The sequence below is a fragment of the Crinia signifera genome, chromosome 19 (genome assembly GCF_055691185.1).
Source record: "Crinia signifera chromosome 19, ASM5569118v1, whole genome shotgun sequence".
Taxonomy (NCBI): Eukaryota; Metazoa; Chordata; class Amphibia; order Anura; family Myobatrachidae; genus Crinia; species Crinia signifera.
This window is the reverse complement of record NC_139226.1, coordinates 119,400,928-119,426,284: the sequence shown is the minus strand read 5'-3', so window position 1 is coordinate 119,426,284 and position 25,357 is coordinate 119,400,928. Positions and strand designations below refer to the sequence as shown.

General features: G+C 44.0%; 1 protein-coding gene across 3 annotated transcripts in view; it reads right to left on the bottom strand.

Annotated features, from left to right (window-relative positions):
• The window catches only part of DRD2 (dopamine receptor D2), a 322,451-nt gene that overhangs the window by 17,483 nt on the left and 279,611 nt on the right, over positions 1-25,357 (bottom strand). For all 3 annotated transcript variants that reach the window (XM_083163236.1, XM_083163234.1, XM_083163235.1), the window contains exons 4-5: positions 24,262-24,398; positions 6,424-6,599 (exon numbers count right to left, since the gene is read on the bottom strand). In XM_083163236.1, coding sequence (XP_083019362.1) covers positions 6,424-6,599; positions 24,262-24,398 — 313 coding nt within the window. The remainder of the gene's footprint in view (positions 1-6,423; positions 6,600-24,261; positions 24,399-25,357) is intronic.

Genomic DNA, 25,357 nt, shown 5'->3' with positions numbered 1-25,357 from the left:
TCTCCACAGTTTAACCCTTTTGTTATTATATTTCTTCCCCAACGTTTCCATCTTATAGTTATATTCTATTTGGCTCACTACCTTCTGCAGTGTAGGGCTCTGCTCCTGTTTCCACAGTTGCGCAATTGATGCTCTCACTGCAGAAATTATTTGATTTAATAAGTACTTTTGTGTGTTATTTAGTTCCGTAGGAAGTATGTGCAAAAGGAACATTTGTGGCGACAATTGTACTGCTGAGCCGACACACTGCCGAATGAGGTTTCCTATCTCTACCCAGAGATCTGTCAGTCTATCACAGGACCAGAATATGTGTTTTATATCTCCTTTTTTTTTCACATCTCCAGCATCTATCTGGTTGTTCTGGGAAAAATCTATTGATTTTGACCGGGGTGTAATATGTCTGGTAGAATACCCTAAAAAAATTCTCTATCTGTGTTGTGGAGTTAGACATCTGGTTTACGGAAGTAAACAATTGTGCCCACTGTGTCTTATCCCAGGAAAAATTCAGCTCCCCTTCCCATTTCAGCTGCCATCTTGTTTTATTTTCTTCTCCCTCTCTCTCTTGTTGGAGTCTTTTATACCAGAAAGTTATTCCCCCTTTCTTTTTAACTCCATCTATTTGGCTTATCCAGTCTTTTGGGGGTGTTTTTAAATCTGTTATTTCAAACATGTTGGATTGGAGCCAGTGTCTAATCTGGAGATATTTAAAAAACTCAGAGTTAGGGAGACCATATTTTTTTTTTATCTGCTCAAAAGAGATTAATTGCTTATTTTCATATATATCATCTAGGGTTTTTATTGCCTGGTTTCCCCATCGCTCCAAGTCTAGGTTTGGGATTATTTTTGATAGGGCCTTCAAGGGGAGGCACGCTATCGGGGCACCTACTAGCTCACTCCTTCTCAGGAGATCCTGCCATTTTTGTAAGATCAGTTTGGTAGCTTCCGCTAAACCTTTACAGTTTTTACTTATTTTATGGGGGAGCCATATTAGATCTTTAGGGGTCAGTCCCAGTGTATTATTTAGTTCCGGGTTTACCCAGCCATTATTTTTCATGGGGCAGCTCCAGTTCTTAATTTGATCTAGTAACGCTGCAGATTGGTATAATTCCAAATTTGGAAGGGCCAGTCCCCCTCTCTCTTTAGGGAACATAAGGTATGTTTTGGCTATTTTTGGTCGTTTATTTCTCCATATATATTTATTGAACAAAGAGTTGAATCTCCGGATCCAGTACTTAGGTAACATTTTTGGGATGGCTCTAAAGAGGTACAAAATCTTTGGTAGAATAAACATCTTTAGAGTCACCACTCTACCTATTAAGGATGTCTCTATGTTCATCCATTTATTAATTTTTATATTTAGCTGGTGTAACAGAGGGGCATAGTTAAATTCTACTATGTCCCTTTGTTTGGCGGCCAATTGTATCCCTAGGTATTGTAGGGAATTTTTTTTCCAGTTAAATTTATAACGTTCTTTCAAATGCTTCTGTTCAATTGGATCTAGGTTCATTGGGAGAGCTTCGGTTTTATTCTCAGTTTTGTTCTCTTTTTTAAGATTTAGTAGTAGAATATAAATCATATTGCACATGTAAGCAGAGCAGTAAGGAGCCTGTGCGGGCCCATGTACTTTTCAGGGGGCGTGGCATAATTGGCAGGCATAACCATGCCCCCTTAGAACAAAAAAAAAAGGTACTTGTTTCCTATCTGGGCGCCCAGGTTTTCTACGTACGGCACCGTACTGAAATCGGATCGCATCGCATCGTACACATACACGATATTGAACGATGCGATGCGATGCGATGCGATCCGATTTCCCATAGGAAACAATGTTAAATGGCTCAATTTAGCCAAATTATCATAGGAACAATAGTAAATGGGCCAAAAACACCCCAGAACATTGAAATGTCCCCCCAAAAGTAGTTGACGCCACCCCGCCATCAACGTGAACCCGAAGCGTGGCGAGCGCAGCGAGCCCGCGAGGGGCGGCGGTACGCGTCCTCCGACCTTTTCATGCCCTACTATCCACTAGGGCGTGGAGTGAGAATAGAATAGTGTGGCGAGCGCAGCGAGCCACCGAGCCCGAAGCGTGGCGAGCGCAGCGAGCCCCGCGAGGGGACGCGGATACCTTCACAGTTATACGCGTCCCCTCGCGGGCTTCCCAGGTGTCCATGGCGACGCGGACACCTGGGAAGCCCGCAAAGGGACGCGTTTACCTGTGAAGGTATCCGCGTCCCCTCGCGGGGCTCGCTGCGCTCGCCACGCTTCGGGCTCGGTGGCTCGCTGCGCTCGCCACACTATTCTATTCTCACTCCACGCCCTAGTGGATAGTAGGGCATGAAAAGGTCGGAGGACGCGTACCGCCGCCCCTCGCGGGCTCGCTGCGCTCGCCACGCTTCGGGTTCACGTTGATGGCGGGGTGGCGTCAACTACTTTTGGGGGGACATTTCAATGTTCAGGGGTGTTTTTGGCCCATTTACTATTGTTCCTATGAGAATTTGGCTAAATTGAGCCATTTAACATTGTTTCCTATGGGAAATCGAATCGGATCGCATCGCATCGCATCGCATCGTTCAATATCGTGTATGTGTACGATGCGATGCGATCAGATTTCACTACGGAGAATAGCATGGTGCTCAATTAACTTAGTGGGCGCCCAGATAGGAAACAAGTACCAAAAAAAATAAAGAAAAGTACTTTAAGCACCTCCAGTCCCTGGCCACACTGCAGCCCAGCACACAGAAGCAGGTGCTGGGCTGAGAAGAGCTGCTCCAACTGTTGCTGCCCCAAAAAATGGGGTCCCTCTCTGGGCATCTCCATGAGACCTGGGCCTTAGTAATTAGTACCTGTTCCCCCCTTTCTCTGCCTGTAAGCCTTTCCTTCTGGATTGTGGTAACCGCATTTTTCCATATTTTAGAGTTTCCAATAGAAGACTGTACTAGAAAGAAGTACAAATTTTAAATCTTTAGTGGAAATACATTGATGAAAACTGGGATTATGATCAATCCTGATCACTATATGTGTAATATGGGACAGGTATATTTATTTTTTGTCATACTGTATGGTATCCATGTTAATGTAAATTCGTATAACAAATGTTTTACTAAATCTTCCACAGGTAAATGTGTGAGGTTAAAAAAATTTAAAAAGCTAATTTTCTTTCAATGACAAAAACATCATTCTTTATAACTTTTTTTTCTCTTACTCTTTAACACCAGAAATGTTCCTGTGCTTCAATCCCATAACTGAATAATATCTGGTTAATTATTGAATTAATTACAATAGATATTTTTCCAGTTTATCTACACAGAATGGACAGCTCATCCTGTCAATAAGCACTGGACTTTTAAAGGCCTTGATTCTATAATTTTACAATAACTAGCCTATTAAATCCCAGCCGAATTTCCTGGCCAGGTGAAAAATTGGCAATAATTTGCTGATCATTGCGCCCGTTTTCAGTCCATTTTTGTCGATGCAGGATGGGCAAACTGGGATGGGTCAAAAAGGATGTAAAATTGATCAAAAATGCCCACAAATTCACAAAAACCACATGAATTTGCAGCAATTTCCCAGATCCAGGTGAAAAATCAGCACTGGGACTGAATAGATTGTAAAAGGCAGGGCCCTCCTACCTTTGACTGTCTGTAAATACCCAGTTTGTTGTATCACTGTCTCCTTTTGTAAAGTGCAACAGAATATGCTGCACTATATAAGAAACTGTTAATAAATAAAATAAATAAATAGGTCGAATTCACCCAAAAAAATTGGATTGAGTACCCTCATAAGTCTTGCAATTTGATGAATCATGAAATAATTATAAGATTATATCATTATAATAGACAGATGTCCAATTAAATCATTTAGCTATGAATGTAGAGACAATTTTGCTCAAAAGAAGAAGAGTAATTATTTTCAGTAAATGTTGTTAAACTAAAGTAATAAGCTCAAAATTTCTGTACAGATACAAGACTGTAGATCTAACATCCCTAAAGAAGATTGAGTTTTGCTGATGAAACGCATTGGAAACCTACATCCTCCCCTGAATAAGTTGGGGCTTTAATGATGAAACGCTTTGGAAAAACATAGCTTCCAGTAAGGGAAATTAGCACCTTACCCATGAAACACATTGTACAGACATTGAAGCCATTGAAGAAGTCAAGATTTTTACCAAGGAAACACCTGAGTATTTTTATTAAGGGTAGATTTTCATCTCTTTTCTCTGAAAACCTACCTAAATTGATGTTGTGTTTCTGAGGCTAACACACACACACACACACACACACACACACACACACACACACACACACACACACACACACGTGCTGTAGTAACATTTAAAAATGACTATTCAAAAAACATATTTTAGTACATGACTTGATTTTTCATTGATCAGCCATGAAATAAATTTACAAGGTATGTTCATGTTCAGAATAGTCATGTTAGCAGATGAGCTAGGGAGCTAGGGACCAAGTACAGTGGGTTACTTAGCCCTTGGACTACCCCACATTCCACATCACATAGGAATTACATAGGAGTTCTGTGCTTTATTGACTTATAATAATGACTTATAATAACAGTATACAGCCTAGAACATGCTGACTTATGCCTACAACAAGACTTATTTCTCCATCAGTACTGTCCATCAGTCTGATTGTATTTTAGTTATTTTATTTTAATTCTTGTGAATTGCATATAATTCAGTTGAAGAGACAAATGGATGAAGGTGTTATGGTTCGAAGAATCTGAGCTATTTACAGATAAATCTGAGCTTTATCTGTATCAGTAAATAGACCTTTAAAATAGAATTGTTGCTATAGCCAGTGGGTCGTAAGACATTTAACTGTGGCAAAAAAATCTATTTTTTTTTTTAGACAATTGTCATGTAACGCCTTTTATCTACTTGCCTCTTCAATTAGTATAACTCTAGCTCTGGACAAATATGTATACTGTACAACACTATTTTGTACCATTGTTTATTAAATACTACTGCAGTCGCCACTATGTACTATACGTAGTTGGCGCTACAGGAAGCAGTTTTTGAGGTTGGCGCTACAGGTAGCAGTTTTTGAGGTTGACCCATTTGCCTATACCTATGAGCATACTTGAGTCAGTAAAAAATTACATAGGTCAGACTCACAGGGGTATATTTACTAAGGTGGGAGTTCTATTTCAAATGAGATGTTGCTATAGGCAACCAATTAAAATCTGCTTTATTTTGCACCTTATAAAAGTTAATAGTTACAAACTAATTGGTTTCCCATAGCCACATCCCATCTGAAATAGAAAATCTTCATAATTTTAGGTACTTGTGTATTATCACGGTGCCCAGTTTTGCTACGTACGGCACCGTAGGGAAATCGCATCGCATGGGCCATTTAAGTGTCATGCGATGCGATTTTTTACTGTGTAATTTATTCACTGCTCTCTCAGCCCCGGGGCATCGCATCACATGACCCGCAAAATCGCATGCCATTGCATGCGATTTTATAGGGTGTGCGATGCCATGACATTAGCTGTACCATAATATGATTGTATGACATACAATGATGTTTTAGACCCCCCCTCCCCACTATCAACGCCACCCCTAAGGGGGGTATTCAATCTTCGGGTCACGGTAGATTCAGCAGTACGAGAAGGGGGCGTGGCCGTGAGTTGCGGCCGGGAAGTGACGAGATGCAGCCGGCAGCTCATCACTTCCCGGCTGTTCTCGGCAGAACGAGCCCGACAGCTAGAGATGTCGGGATCGTTCTGCCAGGAAACCCTGTTCAATGCTGTCGGGGAAGACAGCATTGAATAGGGCCCGTCGAGCATCTCCCCCACGACGCAGCGGAAAGCGTCCTACGACCTTTTCATTCCCCCACTATCCACGTCGGCGTGGAGCTGATTATATATAGTGTGGCGAGTGCAGCGAGCCACCGAGCCTGAAGCGTGACAAATATGTGAGTATGTCATACAATAATTTTATGGTATAGGTCATGTCAAGGCATCGCACACCCTATAAAATCGCATGCGATTGCATGCCATTTTGCGGGAGGTGCAATGCCATGCGATGCAATCCCCTGGGGCTGAGAGAGCAGTGAGTAAATTACATAGGAAAATCGCATCGCATCGCACATCGCATGGCACTAAAATGGCCCATGCGATGCAATGCGATGCAATTTTCTTACGCAGAATAGCCCACAAAATTGCTTAGTGGGCGCCATGCTAATACACAAGTACCTAATTTTATCCCACAGAGTTAGATTACCAGTTCAGCTCAGACTTCTTAGGTTCTGTGAAGTATAGATCTATATACCTGTAGGCTTTAATTATAATTAACATTTCCCTTTACAATCAAACCTGCATGTCATACATTAGGATTTACAGGTAGATATGTGATGTTTGCAGTATTTCTATGACAACTTGAACTGGACCGGAATAATCATTTACCTTGTGGGCTTCCAAGCCTCGGCTGTTGCGTTTGGTGTTTACCCTCTTCCTCCGCTTACGCAGAACTATATAAATCTGGACATACACCAGGAGTGTGACAATAAAAGGGACATAGAAGGACACAACAGAGGAGTAGATCACAAATGCAGGGTTTTCAATGAGGCACTCATTGGAAGCTGGAAAAAAGGATCAGGACAGAATAATTCTATACATGTTTGTGATACAAGACTCAATAGGCAAATATACATTAAGTATTAAAGCTAGATAAAATATAAGACTATAAGAAGCTGCAGAACTACTCTGGTAGCAAAGCCTGTGTTTGGTATGGAGCCTGAAACTCTTCTCTAAAAACCCTGTTTAGCAGTGATGGGGCCGCTATTAATTTCTCACCATCTCCAGATTACTGAAGCTTGATAGAGATGGCCATCATTGCCATTGCCATCAATGGTTGCCATCGATGGCAATAGTGCCACTGGCCATCGATAGTGGCATACTATGCAATGGATGACTATCAATGATCATCCATTTTCTTTGACTTAATCCAAGGGCAACTCAAATCATGGGGGCAGGGCTTTACGGGGGTCAGAGCCGGAGCTATGCTCCATGTCCCAACCCCTTGGGGAAAAAAAATATTCGTTTATCCTTGACATTGGTGGAGGGAAACCATCCTACAAAACTGGCAAAACTATTCTACATAGACCAAAAACCATCAATGATTTCCAATCATCGATGGTCAATGGCCTTCCCTAGCTTGCCATGGAAATCTGGCAGTGTCAACTGATCAGCAACCATGGATAGGTGGAAGACAAATAAGGTGAGATATTGCAAGATATTTTTTTTCGAGGTGCACTCTTCAAATTATATCTACCAAATATCTCTGTAGTTCCCTAAAAATAATTGAGTATGTCTCCACACTAGTCCTCAAGAACCCTCAGAGCCGGCCCTAGCCTAAATGACACCCTAGGCAAGATTTTGGCTTGCGCCCCTTAGCACCGCCACTAGTTCTGCCTCTGACCCTGCTCCCCTTTCCCAGCACCATCAACCCTCATCATAGCAGTCATCATTTTGGTGCTCCTACCCGCAATATTTTAAATAGAAACAGTGCACACATTCTGTGCACAGCCCAAACAGGGGTGTGTTCTTGCTGGGAAGGGGAATGGACTCACTCACACACATAATATAGGCATGCTGCATATCATTTTAATCAGCAGAAGCTGCTGATGCCCCTAGGCATTCCAAATGCCCTAGGCAATTGCCTAGTTGGCCTATGCCTAAGGCCCGCCCTGAGAACCCTAACAGATCACATGTTACAGACTGCCTAGTAGAGACAAAAGTTACCAACTCTTACATTGTATAGATCCACAGGTGACCTGGAAAACAAACTATTTTCACTCCGAGGGACGAGTTTGAAAACATTGTGTCAGAATGCTTCTACAGGTGTGGATCATAAATAATTAGATTGACAGTCAATATGTATTGCTTAATAGGCAATAGGTTGACACATGAAAAAGGATGACAGGTTTTAGGATGACAATGATAAAAAGTTGACACAAGCAAAATGTCAACATGAAATTGGTCACCACAGGAAAAGGTAGACATGAGTTGTCACTTTATTGGTGTCTATCTATGTAGATATCTGCTCCCATGGACACCGTCTAAGGGCAGTATTCAATGAGAAAAATTTGCCATGTTTTATGGCGAGTTTGTGCTTTTCTTGCGTTGCACGGAGACTTTTGCTCTCAAAAAGCGAGCAACCCTATTCAATGTGCACTTCTCGCCGTCTTTCTGAGTGATTTTCGCCGTGTCTCTCCGTGTAGCAATTCTCCATCTTTTCATGGAGAAGTGGAATGTGAACTTTTTAAATAAAAGTTTTTTTGTTTTAATTTTGGTGTAAAAAAATCAGGAATTTTATTCTGTGAAAGGGCATGCTATTTTTATTCATGTGCTTATAGCACATGAATATATATTTTAATAAAAAAAAAAAATATATATATATATATGTATTTTTACACAGAGCAGCCAGCAGGGGGCCGGGAGCCGAGCCGCTCATTAGATATTCATATATTCACTGCACCCGATCATTACATATGCATGATCGGGAGCAGTGACTATACCCGGTCCCCTGCTGGCTCTGGGGGGGGGCAGCTTGTGCTGCCTGGGTCCCGGGGAGCCCTCCTCCCCTCCACAAAAGTTCTGGGGCAGGCAGGGAGATTTCAATCTCCCTGTCTACCACCGTCCCACGGCTCCCTGCCACGGACGCTCATCCGCTGCAGGGGTTAAGATTCGCAGCGAGGGGCAACTCGCCCCTCCAACATTAAATACAGGTAGAGCGAGTGGCAGCAAGCCCTCCGGAACACAGCGAGTGTGCAGCGAATCCTACACAGGATTCGCTGCACACGGCAATATTTTATATTGACTACTGCCCTAAGTCTGGGGTCAGGGAGCTTTTTTACCTTTTACCCCAAAATATATTTAGATAAGCCGACATTACCCCCTTGAATTAAAAGGAAGGAAATTAGATAATTGTAATACACACTGTGTACCCCAGAAATTGATGATATATCCTGCTAGTACAGTACAAGGCCTGGCAGCAATTGATGATGATGAAGATGATGATGATTACCATGTATGGCTGTGTGTGGTACAAACTTGTTACTACATGGTAATCATCATTATCATCAATGGCTGCCAGGCTGTGTGTGGTATAGCCATTGATAATGTGACGTCCAGGCAACTATTAGTGTCAGTATTACAAGATGATATAGTGACAGTCTGTACATTTTTTCCCCTAGACTAGAGATGAGTATACTTTGACAGGAGCCTATAACAAGGCAAAGAAACTTGGCGCGGCATCAACAGTACAGACTGTGCGCTGAGATGTCGCATCATCTAGTCAACTCTACTGAAGAAGCGGGCAGACTTGGAGGCGGGGCCTGGGCATCACGCAGCAAAGCATGTTATACAGATGGAGCGCCTCTCCACCAGCTCAGGGAATCTTCAAGATTTTGGCAGGCTCCGAAAGAACAGTCTCGTGCATGTGCGCCCCCTTCTGGCGGATGGCGCACAGCGGAGATTGGTGATAGTATTGCCAGGAACAGCTCTATTGAGAGCTGCTCCATCTGTACACAAGGGCCTAACACAGCACTGCATCAAAACCTTGTACACTACAATACCGTAACACACAGCCGGGCATGCATATATAATTTATATTTAGATTCTATATGCAATTAAATAAAATTCCTGAGCGTAATGGACAGTCACACTGCCGAGACACAGCCGGGCATGCATATAGATTTGTATGCATGCCCGGCTATGTTTCGGCAGCGTGACCATCCATTACCCCCAGGAATTTTATTTTTACCCCATTTGGGGTAATTTATCCCTGTTCTCTGACCACTGGTCTTAGGTTAGGATTGGTCATGGGATAAGGTTAGGCAATATGAGAAGCACAGCTTTTCCACAAATACAAATTGGATTTGGCATTAACAAATAACATAGATCTAGTTTCAAACACAAAAGTAATTGAACATCTAGGGAACAGTGACCACAATATGGTTTCACTGGAAATCAACTTCAGTAATTTACATCATAAAGGATTGGCAAAAATACTAAACTTCAGAAAAGCGAACTTCGAATTATTCACAGAAGCCCAAAAAATAATTGTGTGGGAAACGGTTTTTGAGGGGAAAAATGCTGAGGAAATGTGGGATACTCTATAAAATGTACTTGAATCATTTACTATTAAATACATTCCTAAAGTAAATAAGGGTAAATTGAATTTAACAAAGCCACCATGGTTGGACAAAAAAGTTAGGTCAGCAATCAACAATAAAACAAGAGCATTTAAATTCTATAGAAATAACTTAAATGAGGAGGCGTTCACCAATTACAAAGAATCAAACAGAATTTGCAAAGAGGCAATCAAAGTAGCTAAAAGGGATTATGAAGAGCGCATATCCACTGAAAGCAAAACTAACCCCAATAAGTTTTTCGAATACATAAATAGTAAACGTATAATTAAGGACAACATAGGCCCACTAACCGATATCACTGGAAAAAGTTTTACGGAGAATAAGGGAAAAGCAGAACTGTTAAATTAGTTATTCTCATCAATGTTTACTAAGGGAGAGCAGACTGTGGAACGCACACATACCACAAATGGGATGAACAAGCCGGACCTCAATATTAAATTCTCTAGCGAGGAAATAATATTGAGGCTCAGCAAAATCAAAACAAATAAATCACCTGGGCCAGATGGGATTCATCCTAGGGTACTAATGGAATTAAGGGAGGAATTATCTTTGCCTCTAAATTATATCTTTGATAATTCATTATCATCAGGAAAGACACCAAAAGACTGGAGAATAGCAGAGGTAGTGCCATTATTCAAAAAAGGAAAAAAGGAGGATCCCGCTGATTACAGACCTGTTCGTTTAACATCAATATTGGGTAAATTATTTGAAAGATTTTTAAGAGATGGTATCCAGGAATATTTAGACCTTCATAGTTTACTCAGTAATAACCAGCATGGGTTCGTGAATAATTGTTCATGCCAAACTAATCTACTTGGTTTCTATGAAGAGGTTAGCAAAAACCTTGATAATGGAAATGATGTAGATGTGATTTTCCTAGATTTTGCTAAAGCCTTCGACACCGTACCACACAAGAGGTTGATAAATAAAATGGAGGACCTGGGATTAGGGGCAAATATCTGTAGATGGGTAGGGAACTGGCTGTGTAATAGAGATCAAATAGTGGTAATGAACAATGCCGTTTCAAATATGATACCAGCACTAAGTGGAGTGCCACAGGGTTCGGTTCTAGGGCCCATTTTATTTAACATTTTTATTAACGATATTGGGATGGGGTTAATCAGCAATGTATCCATCTTTGCGGACAATACAAAACTGAGCAGAGTTATTAAATCATCAAAAGATGTCACCACGCTTCAAAATGATCTTGACAATCTAGATGAGTGGGCAAAAAAGTGGAAGATGAGGTTCAGTGTGGACAAATGCAAGGTCATGCACCTTGGGAGACATAACCAGTGTGCTAGTTATAACCTAAGCGGGGATGAATTGGGTAATTCTGTACTTGAAAAGGATCTAGGAGTCCAAATAGACAACAAACTAGGGTGTAGTGCTCAATGTAATATAGCAACAAAAAAGGACAACAAAACTCTAGCATGTATTAAAAAGGGGCATGGAAACTAGGGACTCAAAAGTAATTATGCCTCTGTATTAAATCATTGGTTTAACCGCACCTTGAATATGGAGTACAATTCTGGGCCCCACACTATAAAAAGGACATCATAGAATTATAAGAAATCCAAAGAAGAGCAACAAAGCTTATTAGGGGAATGGAGAATTTAAGCTACGAGGAAAGATTAAGCAATCTGGGACTATTTACACTAGATAAGAGATGTTTAAGGGGGGACATGCTCAATATGTATAAATACATTAGGGGCCAATATAAGGAACTGTCAAACACCCTTTTTTCTGCTAGACCGGAATCTAGGATGCAAGGGTACGAGTTTAGATTAGAAGAAAAAAGATTTTGTTCATCTAGAAGAAAACATTTCTATACAGTCAGAACAGTCAAACTTTGGAACTCTCTTCCTGAAGAAGTGGTGTTGGCAGACACTATAAATACGTTTAAAATAAGGTTGGATAAACATTTATTGGTTAAAAACATCCACGGGTACGAATAAGTTACATAATCTGTCTTTAAAATATCAGAACATACTATACAACAAGGGATAAACTATTATAAACATAGGTTGAACTATATGGACGCAAGTATTTATTCAGCCTCACCTAGTATGTAACTATGCAACTATGTAACCTTCAATAAACCACTCTACTGGTTAAGAATCTGGACTGTTTGTTGTCTCAGGACATTCACTGATATGTTCAATAAGTCTTCACTATCGTCATCCTGTATACACATATTTCCAACAGCTTATGGACCAAAGCATACAAGTTGCCAATACTGTAGGCCCAAAGCTACTATACTGCTACAGAACACAGAAAGCACAGATGGCCAAATGTAATAGCCTCCGAGTTCGACAGCCGTGCAGGATGCAGGCCGAACTCTGCAATCATTTGCAAGGCATGGTTTTGCCTTGGAAATGAGGCCGGCATCCCGCACGGTCACCGAATTTGATAGCATTACATTTGGCCAAGACTTTTTCCAGCACAGTCAGCAGAGACACCACTTACAGTCAGGGGCTGGCTGGCAACTTTTAGCCTAGGCGGCAAGTTCAGAGCACTGGCCCATAAGTAACAGCGCATCAGCGATTCCTGGATACCCAACCCCCGCCCCCGAAAAAATAAAATTATGCCGCAAATGGGTGGAGAATAATTCAGTAAGAGAGCGGAGCCGCGATTGCGACCCACATTCAGACGAATGTGGGGGGTATAAAGGCTGGGATAACCAGTACACCACAGGCTGCTCCCCCTGCATAACAACCAGGACACCACAGGATGCTCCCTCGCATAATAACCAGGACACCACAGGCTGCTCCCCCTGCATAACAACCAGGACACCACAGGCTGCTCCCTCGCATAATAACCAGGACACCACAGGCTGCTCCCCCTGCATACACAACCAGGACACCACAGGCTGCTCCCCCTGCATAATAACCAGGACACCACAGGCTGCTCCCCCTGCATAACAACCAGGACACCACAGGCTGCTCCCCCTGCATAATAACCAGGACACCACAGGCTGCTCCCCCTGCATAACAACCAGGACACCACAGGCTGCTCCCCCTGCATAACAACCAGGACACCACAGGCTGCTCCCCCTGCATAACAACCAGGACACCACAGGCTGCTCCCCCTGCATAATAACCAGGACACCACAGGCTGCTCCCCCTGCATAATAACCAGGACACCACAGGCTGCTCCCCCTGCATAATAACCAGGACACCACAGGCTGCTCCCACTGAATAACCAGGACAAACAGGCTGAAAACAGTGCTTAAAGTGCCCGCTGCATTTTATATATATATATATATATATATATATATATATATATATATATAATGAATAGGAGGCGGCAGCACTCAAATAAAGGCAATATACTGTACTGACATACAGTATAAATACGGTACATACCAGGTACCTGGGAGCCGGGCCTGGGACACTGCAGGGAGGAAGAGAGGCTACTGCTCACCGGATGGTGGGGGGTAGATAAAGAGCGCGGATTTCAACGGCCGCGACAGAGAGAGGGAGCCGCTCTGCAAGCTGCCGCCTGTGCTGTCATACAATATGACAAGCGCGGCAGCAGCAGTTTAAGGAGCATAGCAGGGAGAGCGTCCTGGCCTCCTGAGCGGGTAGCGCCAGAGGCCATGTTCCTGTAGCCGCGCAGCCATGTTTTGAAAGCCGGCTACAGGAACATGGCCGTCGGCGTGGAGGAGGAGGTAAAGCGGCCCATAACAGCAACTATAGAGCGGCCTGGGGGCCACATGGCACTCTGCCCCCCGGCCCAGCCCGCCCCTGCTTACAGTATTGAGGTTGCATAATTCTATCTGTAAGAAGCCTGCTTAAGGAGCAGGACAGGGTGTACCCAATTGGTCCTTTAACTCTCTAAACATTTGAAAAATGTTTAGACAGTTAACTGTTTATCTTATTTTTTTTAATAGAAATGAGGTTTGGTTTTACAAAAACTGAACAAAACCAAATTTAGTAGATCTAAGTTTTTTGCTAAGGTACAGATGGAGCCAGCCTAAACTTTCAGGCCTAAACTTTGCAGGGGCTGCCGATACTTTCGCCAGCCCCACCAGCCGCCGGCTCCCACCACGTGCACACGAGATGCTTGCTTGCCCAGTGGCAATGGAGCTTCCCCCGGGTCCCCGCCGCCTCCCCCAACGCCGGTCCCCCTCGCTGCCCCAACCCCCCCTAACCCCGCCCGTCTCCCTGAAGTGAAGATGGGCAGGATGCCACTGCTCCACCAAAGGAGGATTGGGGCACACATGCGCGTGAGACACACGCGCGTCCCATTCAGTTTAGCCCCTGTCCATCGGCGCTCACCAGAGGGGAGACTCTGGCGAGCCCTGGCCAAAGATGACAGGGGCTACATCTGTAGGTTCAATTTAATCTGTGTCGATATTTCCCTACAGGGAAAATATTGGTACTCACCTATTCAATGCTGCCTTTAACCAGAGCATTGAAGGGTGTCAGATCCAATTTTCTAAAAATTTGGATCTGTTTTGTCAGAAACATCCTCGGTTGGTGAATTCACGTCCTTTTTTCGACAATCTGCGGCCATTTTTGCAGATCCAGGGCATTTAAAAGTCCCTCCCTCATGATGAGGCACTGTTTGACACAGAACAGCAGGTGAACAGTGTGTGGGACTGGGCTGGGGCACTATTTAAAAAAACAAAAAACTTTAAAAATGCCATTAGTATGTACCAGGGCACCATTTCTGTACCATTAGGACTACATACCTTAGTTACTGGTATTGTTTTAGAGTGTAATTACAGTAGTACAGTATGTAGCTGGAGACAGAAGTAGATGCACTGAAAGGATGACTTTGCTAGTCAGTGTATAAGTGTTTGTCACACACACACACACACATTGCACACCTAGGGTGAAATGTAAAAGGGTGCAATTTTATGACACTTTCCGAAATCGCACCATATCGCGCATTTTAAAATTGCATTTTTTTACGTGAATTCGCATATGTAATAAGATGCAAATTTGCGGCAAAAAAGTGCGATAATGTGCAATTTTTAGTCATGAAAATGTGTGATTTTTACTCCTGAAAATGTGCGAATTTGAAGAAATGTGCGATTTTGTGTTAAAAAAAATAGGAAAATAAATGGCGTGATATCCCCCCTGGTGCATAACCAGCCTGGGATCATTGAGCCGGACCTGGTTCCAAAAATACAGGGGACAAACAATCTGGGGGTCCAGCACCAGGCTCCAACAGCCCGCGTTGTCATGCCACAGCTGGGGGACACTTTTTACATGTGGCTATCAGCCTTGGAAAGGGTACCTGGGGGAGTGGGGACCCCCCCAATAAAGGGATCCCCCCCAGGCTTCATCCATCCAGGGCTGAAGCCCGGGGCTGTCACCGGTGTCCGTGGGCTGTGGACACCGGCCTAATAGGGTTAAAACATCCATACCAAACATTGCTTTATACAGGTGAATTACAAGTGCCAGCAGGCCTCTACCGCATGCTGGGACTTGGTGAACCACAAGTCCCAGCATGTGGGGCATTAATGGGCCCTCTGGGACTTGTAGTCCACCTGTAAAAAGAATGTTAAAATAAAACAACCACACACACACACACACACAGAAAAGTACAACTATATTACACCCCCCCCCCCCCCTCAATTTTACACCAATATCCTTACAGAACAAGAGTCTAGCGCTGACCTCCTCCACTGCTGGCTAACCCCACTGGCAGCCTCCTCCGTTGCTGCTAACAGCTTCTATAGCGCTGTCACAGCGCTATAGAGGCTGCTAGTGTCGTTGGCTCTGGGCTGAGCTGTGCGTCTCTGTGGATCCAACGACATTCTGTCAAATTTGTCTGTTTTTTGGTGATTTTTGGTAACGTTTACCAAACATTGCACCCTATTACAACATTTACAAGTTGTATACTTTATAATGTGAAAAATATACTTTATAATGTGAAAAAATGATTTTGACGTTTGAAAACCACTGCCATAGTTGCTTAAAAAATTAGCAAACAAAAAAATCTATATCTGTAAGTACAGGGTGTTTCCACAACTGTTCAAGGTTGTGGAATGTCGGGCACTCGCCTCATAAAGAATCCAGTACAATATATGTAAAAGTCCGGTACTTATGTAGTAACTGGGCTGCCGATTTTTTGATTGTATGCCTTAAGTTAAGGCATACAATCAGATGCGATGCGATGCGATATCGCATCGCATCGCATCGCATCCGATATCGGATGCGATGACCCGATTTTTCCATAGGAATCAATGTTAAAATGATTCCTATGGAAAAATGGGTCCTTTTCATACCCCTACTATCCAAGTGGGTATGGAGTTGGATATAAACCTGTGGCGAGCGTAGCGAGCCACCGAGCATGAAGCGTGGCGAGCGAAGCGAGCCCCGCGAGGGGACGGTATTCGTCCCCTCGCGGGGCTCGCTTCGCTCGCCACGCTTCGGGCTCGGTGGCTCGCTACGCTCGCCACAGGTTTATATCCAACTCCATGCCCACTTGGATAGTAGGGGTATGAAAAGGACCCATTTTTCCCATTGAATTCCATGTTAAAATGGACTCAGTCCATTTTAACATTGATTCCTATGGAAAAATCGGGTCATCGCATCGCATCGCATCGCATCGAATCGCATGGTCGCATGCGATGCGATGCGATCTCCCGATCCGACCCGATTTAGAAATCGGCAGCCCAGTTACTACATAAGTACCAAAAGTCCAAAGTAACGGAATTTTATCTTCAATGACGTTTCGGTCCTATGCGGATCTTTTTCAAGGAGCTTTCTTAATGAAGTAAAATACAATCAACGTAGTAGGGAAGAAAAAACCCACTTCCCTACTACGTTGATTGTATTGAACTTCATTAAGAAAGCTCCTTGAAAAAGGTCCGCATAGGACCGAAACGTCATTGAAGATAAAATTCCGTTACTTTGGACTTTTACATATATTGTACTGGATTCTTTATGAGGCGAGTGCCCGACATTCCACAACCTTGAACAGTTGTGGAAACACCCTGGACTATAATTGGCTGCATGTTTATTATGTGCAACCTTTGTCTGGCACCCCGTGCTGTACCATATTCAGTGTGAGTGCGGTCTATACATAGACTATATCTGTAAGTACTATATTTTTCTAATACACCAAAATATTAAGTACAAATACTGGAGCAACAATGACATCTTGGGGACCCACAGATTATCTCTCCTCTGCATTCAGTGCAGGCTGGGAGTGGAAGAGAGTTCTGGGCAGCATCTTATCCAGAATATGAGCCCAGTGTGGCCCAAGCCAGAGGATCAGCTGGTGGCTGGGCTAGGGTGCAGGCCTGTGTTGGTGCCTTTAAAGCTTTGGTGCATTTGCTTTAAGCCGTCCCTCCATGAAATGGTGGTGCGGTGGCTACTGAGTACATTTCATTCATTATAGCCACCCACTGCAGACCACTTAATAGCAGGGGATGGCATGTGGCTTTGTCTCCTCCCACCACTGCTGAACCCACCTATGGTAGCATGTGTTGGAATGTGGTAACAATGTTGGACAGAGCAGTGAGGTTGGGTGATTTTGCATGTGTGAGAGCGATGCATCTAGATGTAATCCTGTTGTAAAAGGAGCAAGAATAGTTAATGGGAAAGAGGCAAAGGGGGCAGGAGCTGTGGAAAGTGAGTCAGGCAGCAGGTTTGAGGATAGGCTTATGAGGATACGAGAATTGAGCAAATTATGGTCATCAGCAATGGAAAATGATAAGACATGAATGGGGATTGTTCTGTATTAGCTTCTTTGTGAGGGAAGGCCTGACTCCAGAAACATTATGGAATGTAAATGGTGGGATTTAAAAAAAAAAAACACTGCATGTGTGACACCTAGACGTTGGACTTAAAGTATCAAGAATTGCAAAATGCTGTCAAAAGAGAGAAACATAGTTGTCACTAGGGCCAGTGACACCCAGTGCACTGACTGCTATTTTTCAGCAGGAACTCAGTTTTAAATATGACATCATATGGAACTGGGTTCCTGAACCCGTTCTAGGCCAACATTTACTTTCCATGGTACTTATGTAGTATCTGGGCTGCCGATTTTTTGATTGTATGCCTTAAGTTAAGGCATACAATCAGATGCGATGCGATGCGATATCGCATCGCATCGCATACGATGCGATGCGATGCGATGACCCGATTTTTCCATAGGATTCAATGTTAAAATGGACTGAGTCCATTTTAACATGGAATTCAATGGGAAAAAGGGGTCCTTTTCATACCCCTACTATCCAAGTGGGCATGGAGTTGCATATAAACCTGTGGCGAGCGTAGCGAGCCACCGAGCCCGAAGCGTGGCGAGCGAAGCGAGCCCCGCGAGGGGACGGTATTCTGTGTCTCCTCGCGGGGCTCGCTACGCTCGCCACGCTTCGGGCTCGGTGGCTCGCTACGCTCGCCACAGGTTTATATTCAACTCCATGCCCACTTGGATAGTAGGGGTATGAAAAGGACCCCTTTTTCCCATTGAATTCCATGTTAAAATGGACTCCATTTTAACATTGAATCCTATGGAAAAATCGGGTCCATCGCATCGCATCGCATCGCATGCCATTTGGTCGGGTGCGATGCGATGCGATGGACCCGATTTCAAAATCGGCAGCCCAGTTACTACATAAGTACTACATAAGTACCCTTTCCATAATATAAGTTTTACTTAGAAGTCCTTTGTGAGTGCCTTTGTTTCTAAATACAATATATATATCTCTCTCTCCCTCTCTCTCTCTCTCTATTTATATATATATATATTTATTTCATCGACCCACCCCCAGACCTGGAGTTCCTGGACCTGGATAGTCACGCCCATGGAAACGGACAGCGTTCCCATGGAAATAGCCCGGTGATGTGGGCGCCGGGGGGCGGACAGCTGACATCACCGGATGTCAGCTGCCCACCCACTTCCTGTCGAATGTCCAGGCAGATCTAAGGTTACCTCATAGTAACCTTAGATGTGCAAGGGCCTTCCACATCATTCGGTGACCATCAAATAATGTGGGTGTTCCCCGACAGCCTGCCAATGGGATCGGGATTGGCAGGATCCCGGGATTTGGCCCCTAAAATGCCAGGATTTCATTCCAGGGATTGGAGTTTCCAATCCCTTGATTTCGGGATTAGACTGCGCATGCGCAGTCTAATGCCGGGCAGCATCTGAGCGGGTGCTCATCAGCTGCCCGGCTTCTCCCGTCACGGGCAGCGTGGCTCTGCGCAGCGTGCCAACGTCAGAGGTCATGCTGTGCAGGCCACACAGGTTGCCTCCATGCTGTTCCCGATCCGAACACCCGCCCAGCAACAGACCAGACCGCCAGCGGCCACCTGCCCACCAGCGGACCAGACTGACCAGCAGACCAGCCCGCTCACCATCAACCCAGCTCGTCCTCACACCCTGGCTCCATCTCCCCGGCTCGCCCACCCACCCAACCGGGTCCCTGTAAGTAAATATGCGGGGCGGCCAAGGTGGGGTTTTTATATTAGGGAAGCCAATCCCGGAATCCCGGGATTGGGCATTTTTCAATCCCGAATTCCGGGATTGAAAAAATGCCCCGGGATTGGAATCCCTACATACGCTGCGTGCGAAGGGGGGGTGGGGGGGTGGCATGTGTATCGGCATTCACAGGGCTGACTCAGGAATCCGCATCAATGATCTGAATTTTTTTAAATAATCTTTTTTATTTTATTCAATTATAACATTTACCATATGCTAATCACAATTCTCTTATTCTTGTATATAAACTAAGCAGGCAGGTAGTGCAAACATTAGATCATTTATAATCATAATGGATAAGTGACAAAATAGTTTTTATATATGGAAATGTTGTTAAGGGCCCCCATTAACCTGTACTATATCTGACTTTACAGGATGTTTAAACACATGTAACGTAATAACTTTACATCTTTAGCTATAAGAGATAAGACACACTCAAATATAAAAACATACAGTATGTACAGTATAGTATTTTGGACCACTAACCATTTTCCAATCACTACATACAGGGCCAGATGCACTAAGCTTCAAAAGTGATAAAATGGAGAGTGATAAACAGCCAGCCAATCAGCTCCTACCTGCCATGACTGTGTTTGAAAAATGTCAGACAGGAGCTGATTGGTTGGTTGTTTATCACTCTCCATTGGATCACTTGTGCATCTGGCCCACAATCTGTACAGATAAAAAAATTTAAACAATTGTTAAAATGAGAACTTTTAAAACTGTACATTGGTTACGTACAGAGGAGCTGTGAGATTAGAGAAGATACCTACACCCTCATATCAGCTGTACCATTAAAGTCAGAGCTACAGTATACCACAGAACCATTCTTTTCTTATGAGCCTAATACTTATAGATCAAGATAGTAATATCCCAAAGCCATCTATTTTATCTTGAGACAAACTTTTTGGAATCACTGCACCCTGGAGTATCAGAATTTTTTTTCGTGGCACCCCTAGGCCAAAAGTTTCTTATTGAGTACTTCCTTAGGTCCAGTTATGTTGTGAGGGACAGTATTCACTTCAGTTTGTCCACATATTGTATTATGGAAGCCACATGCACTGATTTTCCCTATTACATTGACCATAAATTAAATTAATCGGTCCTGGACCACCATCTCAGGGCACCCCTGCAAGTGCTCTGAGGCACCCAGTTTGGGAACCACTGACTTAACCCATGGATTAATTCATTTATTATCTGTTGTTTTTTTTTTTATTGAAATGTTGGTAATGTTTGACAGTGGCTACATCTGTATATAGTAGTCTATGTACATTACTGTGGGAAAAACCAACGCTCACCTCATACGGGTTGGGATCGTTGGGTCTACCACAACTAGGTCGACATGCAGCAAGGTCAACATGGGTTAAGGTCGACATGGGTCAAGGTCGACATGGATCAATGTCGACATGGGTCTAGATCAACATGACATTAGGTCGACAAGCATTAGGTCGACATGGGCTAGGTCGACAGTCAATAGGTCGACATGGTGTTTTTCACTGTTTTTTGACCCAAAGGTTGACATGGACACAGTTTGAAGTACACCGCATCCCCTCGCATCGCTCGCTTCGCTCGCAATGCTTCGGGCACACTAATTTATTCTCCCATCACGCCCTAGTGGATGGTAAGGTATGAAATACCTCCTGTCGGCACATGTCGGCTCAAAAAACAGTGAAAAACCCCATGTCCACCTTTTGACCGCCAACCTAGCCCATGTGGACCTAATGCATGTGTCGACCTAATGTCATGTCGACCTAGACTCATGTGGACCTAGATCCATGTCGACCTTGACCCATGTCGACCTTGCTGCATGTCCACCTAGTGGTGTCGACCCAATGCTTGTGACCTAGTTGTTGTAGACCTTATGACCGTATCCCCCTCATGCATCTCATCTATCTATGTTATAACTTCAAATTCAAAGCTGTTATTCTGGTCAATGGTTACAGATGATGATGACCCTGTACAATGTCTCCAATCTGTGCAATCACTGGTCTGATTCTGAGTTAGATGGATGTCTCAGGTTTATGCATTGTTCTATACTTCAGCTTGGATAGGCTGTAAATGGGCTGAAATTGTGTATCAACTGGGTGGCAATACGCAACACTATGGTGTACAGTCAGACCATCAACAATCATAATGTACACAGCAGATCAATATTGATGATGTCAACTTGGTTAAAATATTAAAATCATTAATGTCCACAATTGCAAATGTTGACATTGATAGAATGCTGGCATGGAAAATTATGACTTGCTTAGGGTAAGTGTAAGAATTTTGGTTATTGTAATAGTTATGGATATGGAAAGTATAAGCCTAACAGCACATTGGCCCTCATTCAGTTTGGATTGTATATGCTAAGCTGGCCGCAAATGTTTAGTATATGCAATCTTTAGCAATGCAAATACAGGAGGATGTGCTTACCACCCCCTGACTGCATACCACACCCTGTCTGCATACCACTTCCTGCCTGCGTACTGCTCCCTGCCTGCGTACCGCTCCCTGCCTGCATACCACCCCCTGCCTGCTTACCACCCCCTGCCTGCTTACCACCCCCTGCCTGCTTACCACCCCCATGCCTGCAAACCCCTCCCTGCCTGCGTACCACTCCCTGCCTGCGTACCACTCACTGCCTGCATACCACCCCCTGACTGCATACCACCCCCTGCCTGCTTACCACCCCCTGCCTGCTTACCACTCCCTGCCTGCGTACCACTCACTGCCTGCATACCACCCCCTGCCTGCATACCACTCCCTGCCTGCATACCACTCCCTGCCTGCATACCACCCCCTGCCTGCTTACCACCCCCTGCCTGCATACCACCCCCTGCCTGCATACCACTCCCTGCCTGCATACCACCCCCTGCCTGCATACCACCCCCTACCTGCATTCCACTCCCTGCCTGCATACCACTCCCTGCCTGCTTACCACCCCCTGCCTGCTTACCACCCCCTGCCTGCATACCACTCCCTGCCTGCACACCACACCCTGCCTGCACACCACTCCCTGCCTGCTTACCACCCCCTGCCTGCATACCACTCCCTGCCTGCATACCACTCCCTGACTGCATACCAGCCCCTGCTTGCATTCCAGCCCCTGCCTGCTTACCACCCCGTGTCTGCATACCACACCCTGCGTGCATACCACCCCCTGCCTGCTTACCACCCCCTGCCTGCATACCACTCCCTGCCTGCTTACCACTCCCTGCCTGCTTAACACCCCCTGCCTGCATACCACACCCTGCCTGCATACCACTCCCTGCCTTCTTACCACCCCTGACTGCATACCAGCCCCTGCTTGCATTTCAGCCCCTGCCTGCTTACCACCCCCTGCCTGCTTACCACCCCCTGTCTGCATACCACACCCTGCCTGCTTACCAACCCCTGACTGCATAACAGCCCCTGCTTACATTCCAGCCCCTGCCTGCATTCCACACCCTGCCTGCATACCACCCCTTATCTTCATTGCTTAAAACTGCAAACATATTGTAGTTTTAGAGAAACGTTAGGGATGTGATTGCAGCATGAGTAAGTCTGACCTTGCTCAGGCTGCCTGTTGCAGAGCAACTTACAAGGAAACTATGCCTCACAGTGCAGACTGTGGCCGTGTCCCTCCCAGAAAATGAGGGCAATGCGCTCCCATTTCTGGCAATGCTAGCTGACCCTGCCCTTGTTCCTATCCCTCCCCCTGAACACCTCTGCCTGTTAATCTGGTAAGGCGTTCACAAAATTACAATGAAAGCGTAGGACCTGTCCAGCACATGCATAGAACAGGTCCTGCATGTGCACAGTTTACCAATCATTGGGAAACTGTAGGACGAATCGCACAATCGATCAATACTGGGATTGGGGTGATTACAAGGCGCTCCGAGAGGGCAACCCTTAGCTGCCTGTACTGGTGGGGGGCAGTCCTATTACCCCCTGGATAAGTAGTATCAGAAAGAGGGTAGTACTGGCACTCAGGGGTTGGGGTAGTCAATGGTGAATGTCTAAAGGTTCCAACTGGAACTTGGTTTAATGTTATTGGTATCTGGAACAATAACTGTGGGCTGGGTGTTGTGGTTAAATGTCCATTGCAGTACTGTAATTGATGCAATGGACATTTAACCACAACACCCAGCTCACAGTTATTGTTCCAGATACCAATAACATTAAACCAAGTTCCAGTTGGAACCTTTAGACATTCACCCATTGACTACCCCAACACGTGAGCGCCAGTACTACCCTCTTTCTGATAGCACAATCGATCAAACCTGAGTGAGGGCCATTGTCAACATTTAAACAAAGTCAACATACCATCAGTGTCGACATGATGAATTTTGACATGATAATGTTAATATTACAACCATGTCAACAAGCTCATGTGATGCAGTCAATACTGTAAATACCAAAGCCCTCAAAGCCTTATCCCCAGCCTGGGTAAGTAAACCATTTCCCTCTCTGAAGAAATAAAACATCTATTAGGTACTTGCCAATTAAATTACTTTCTAAATATATATCTGTCTTGTCCACTAGGAAATACTTTTATTGATATGTTCTTTCTATCACCCTTTAACTGTTTTTTTGTTTTTGTTTTATTTGCCTGTTTTAAACCATTTTCCAGGTTAAAATGATAAAAAATAAATACTTAAATGATGAAACTTACCAGTATTGTTGAGTCCAAACAGTAAGGGACAAGAGATTGCAAAGGACAGGAACCAGACTACAGAAATCATGACAGTCACTCTGCGCTTGGAACTGTAGCGTGTGTTGTATAGCATCGGCATTGCTACTGCTGTGTACCTGAAACAATGAGACATTATAGATGTGCATATCATACACAGGTAATGATTTCTAGCATGACAGTCAATATCAGATAATATATATATAATAATTATTCACTGTTACCATTATACAGAAGCACACATCATATGAATTAATTCTGGGGTTTTCTTTTGACCCACTGAAAAGTTTATTTTAAATCATTGTAATAGAATTGTAACCAACTGTTCCTCTGTTAACTGCTTTTCCATGTAACCTTCATAACTGCTACTATCATTTGTATAATTTGGGAGTCTGTGTTTACAGTACTTGCATAAGTAAGAATCAGTCAAGATCACTTTGTAAAGGTATAAAACACACAATTCAAATTCATAACGCTAAAACTTGATGCCCCATGTGTAATCCAATATAATAATTACACTCACTGCAATGTGAATACAGTATTTAGCTTTCTATCTTTTAAATTAAATATAACTATAATCAGTACCCCCTTTTATCTCCAATGCCCTCATTTCACAGCTTACAGTAACTCTCCAGGAATGTATAGAATGACAATTTTACACAACTGGCATCGTAGCCTTCCTGTGACCTGATTACAATAAATGTTGAGGTAATAATATTCCAGTAACATAATAACATACTTGCCTATTTTTGAAAACTAGTTTCAGGGAGAATGTAGTTGGAAATCGAATTTTGCACAGTGCCCCATTGCGGGGGCGTGTCATGCTCCACTTAAAGGGCGTGTCTAGTTCCATATATGGAGAGATTGTGAAAAGAGATTGTGAACGTGGCACCTAGAAGCGTGGGTGTGTACTGCTACATCTGAGAGGAATCTTTTAAAATGACTTATATCCAAATGTAGATGAGCCCCAAAGCAGTTAGTAAGAGATACTATACTTGGTAAAGTGCTGGAAAATTGTGCTGATGATTCAATGTAAATGCATCTGTCTCTCATTCCCAGTGGCGGCTCGTACCTTATT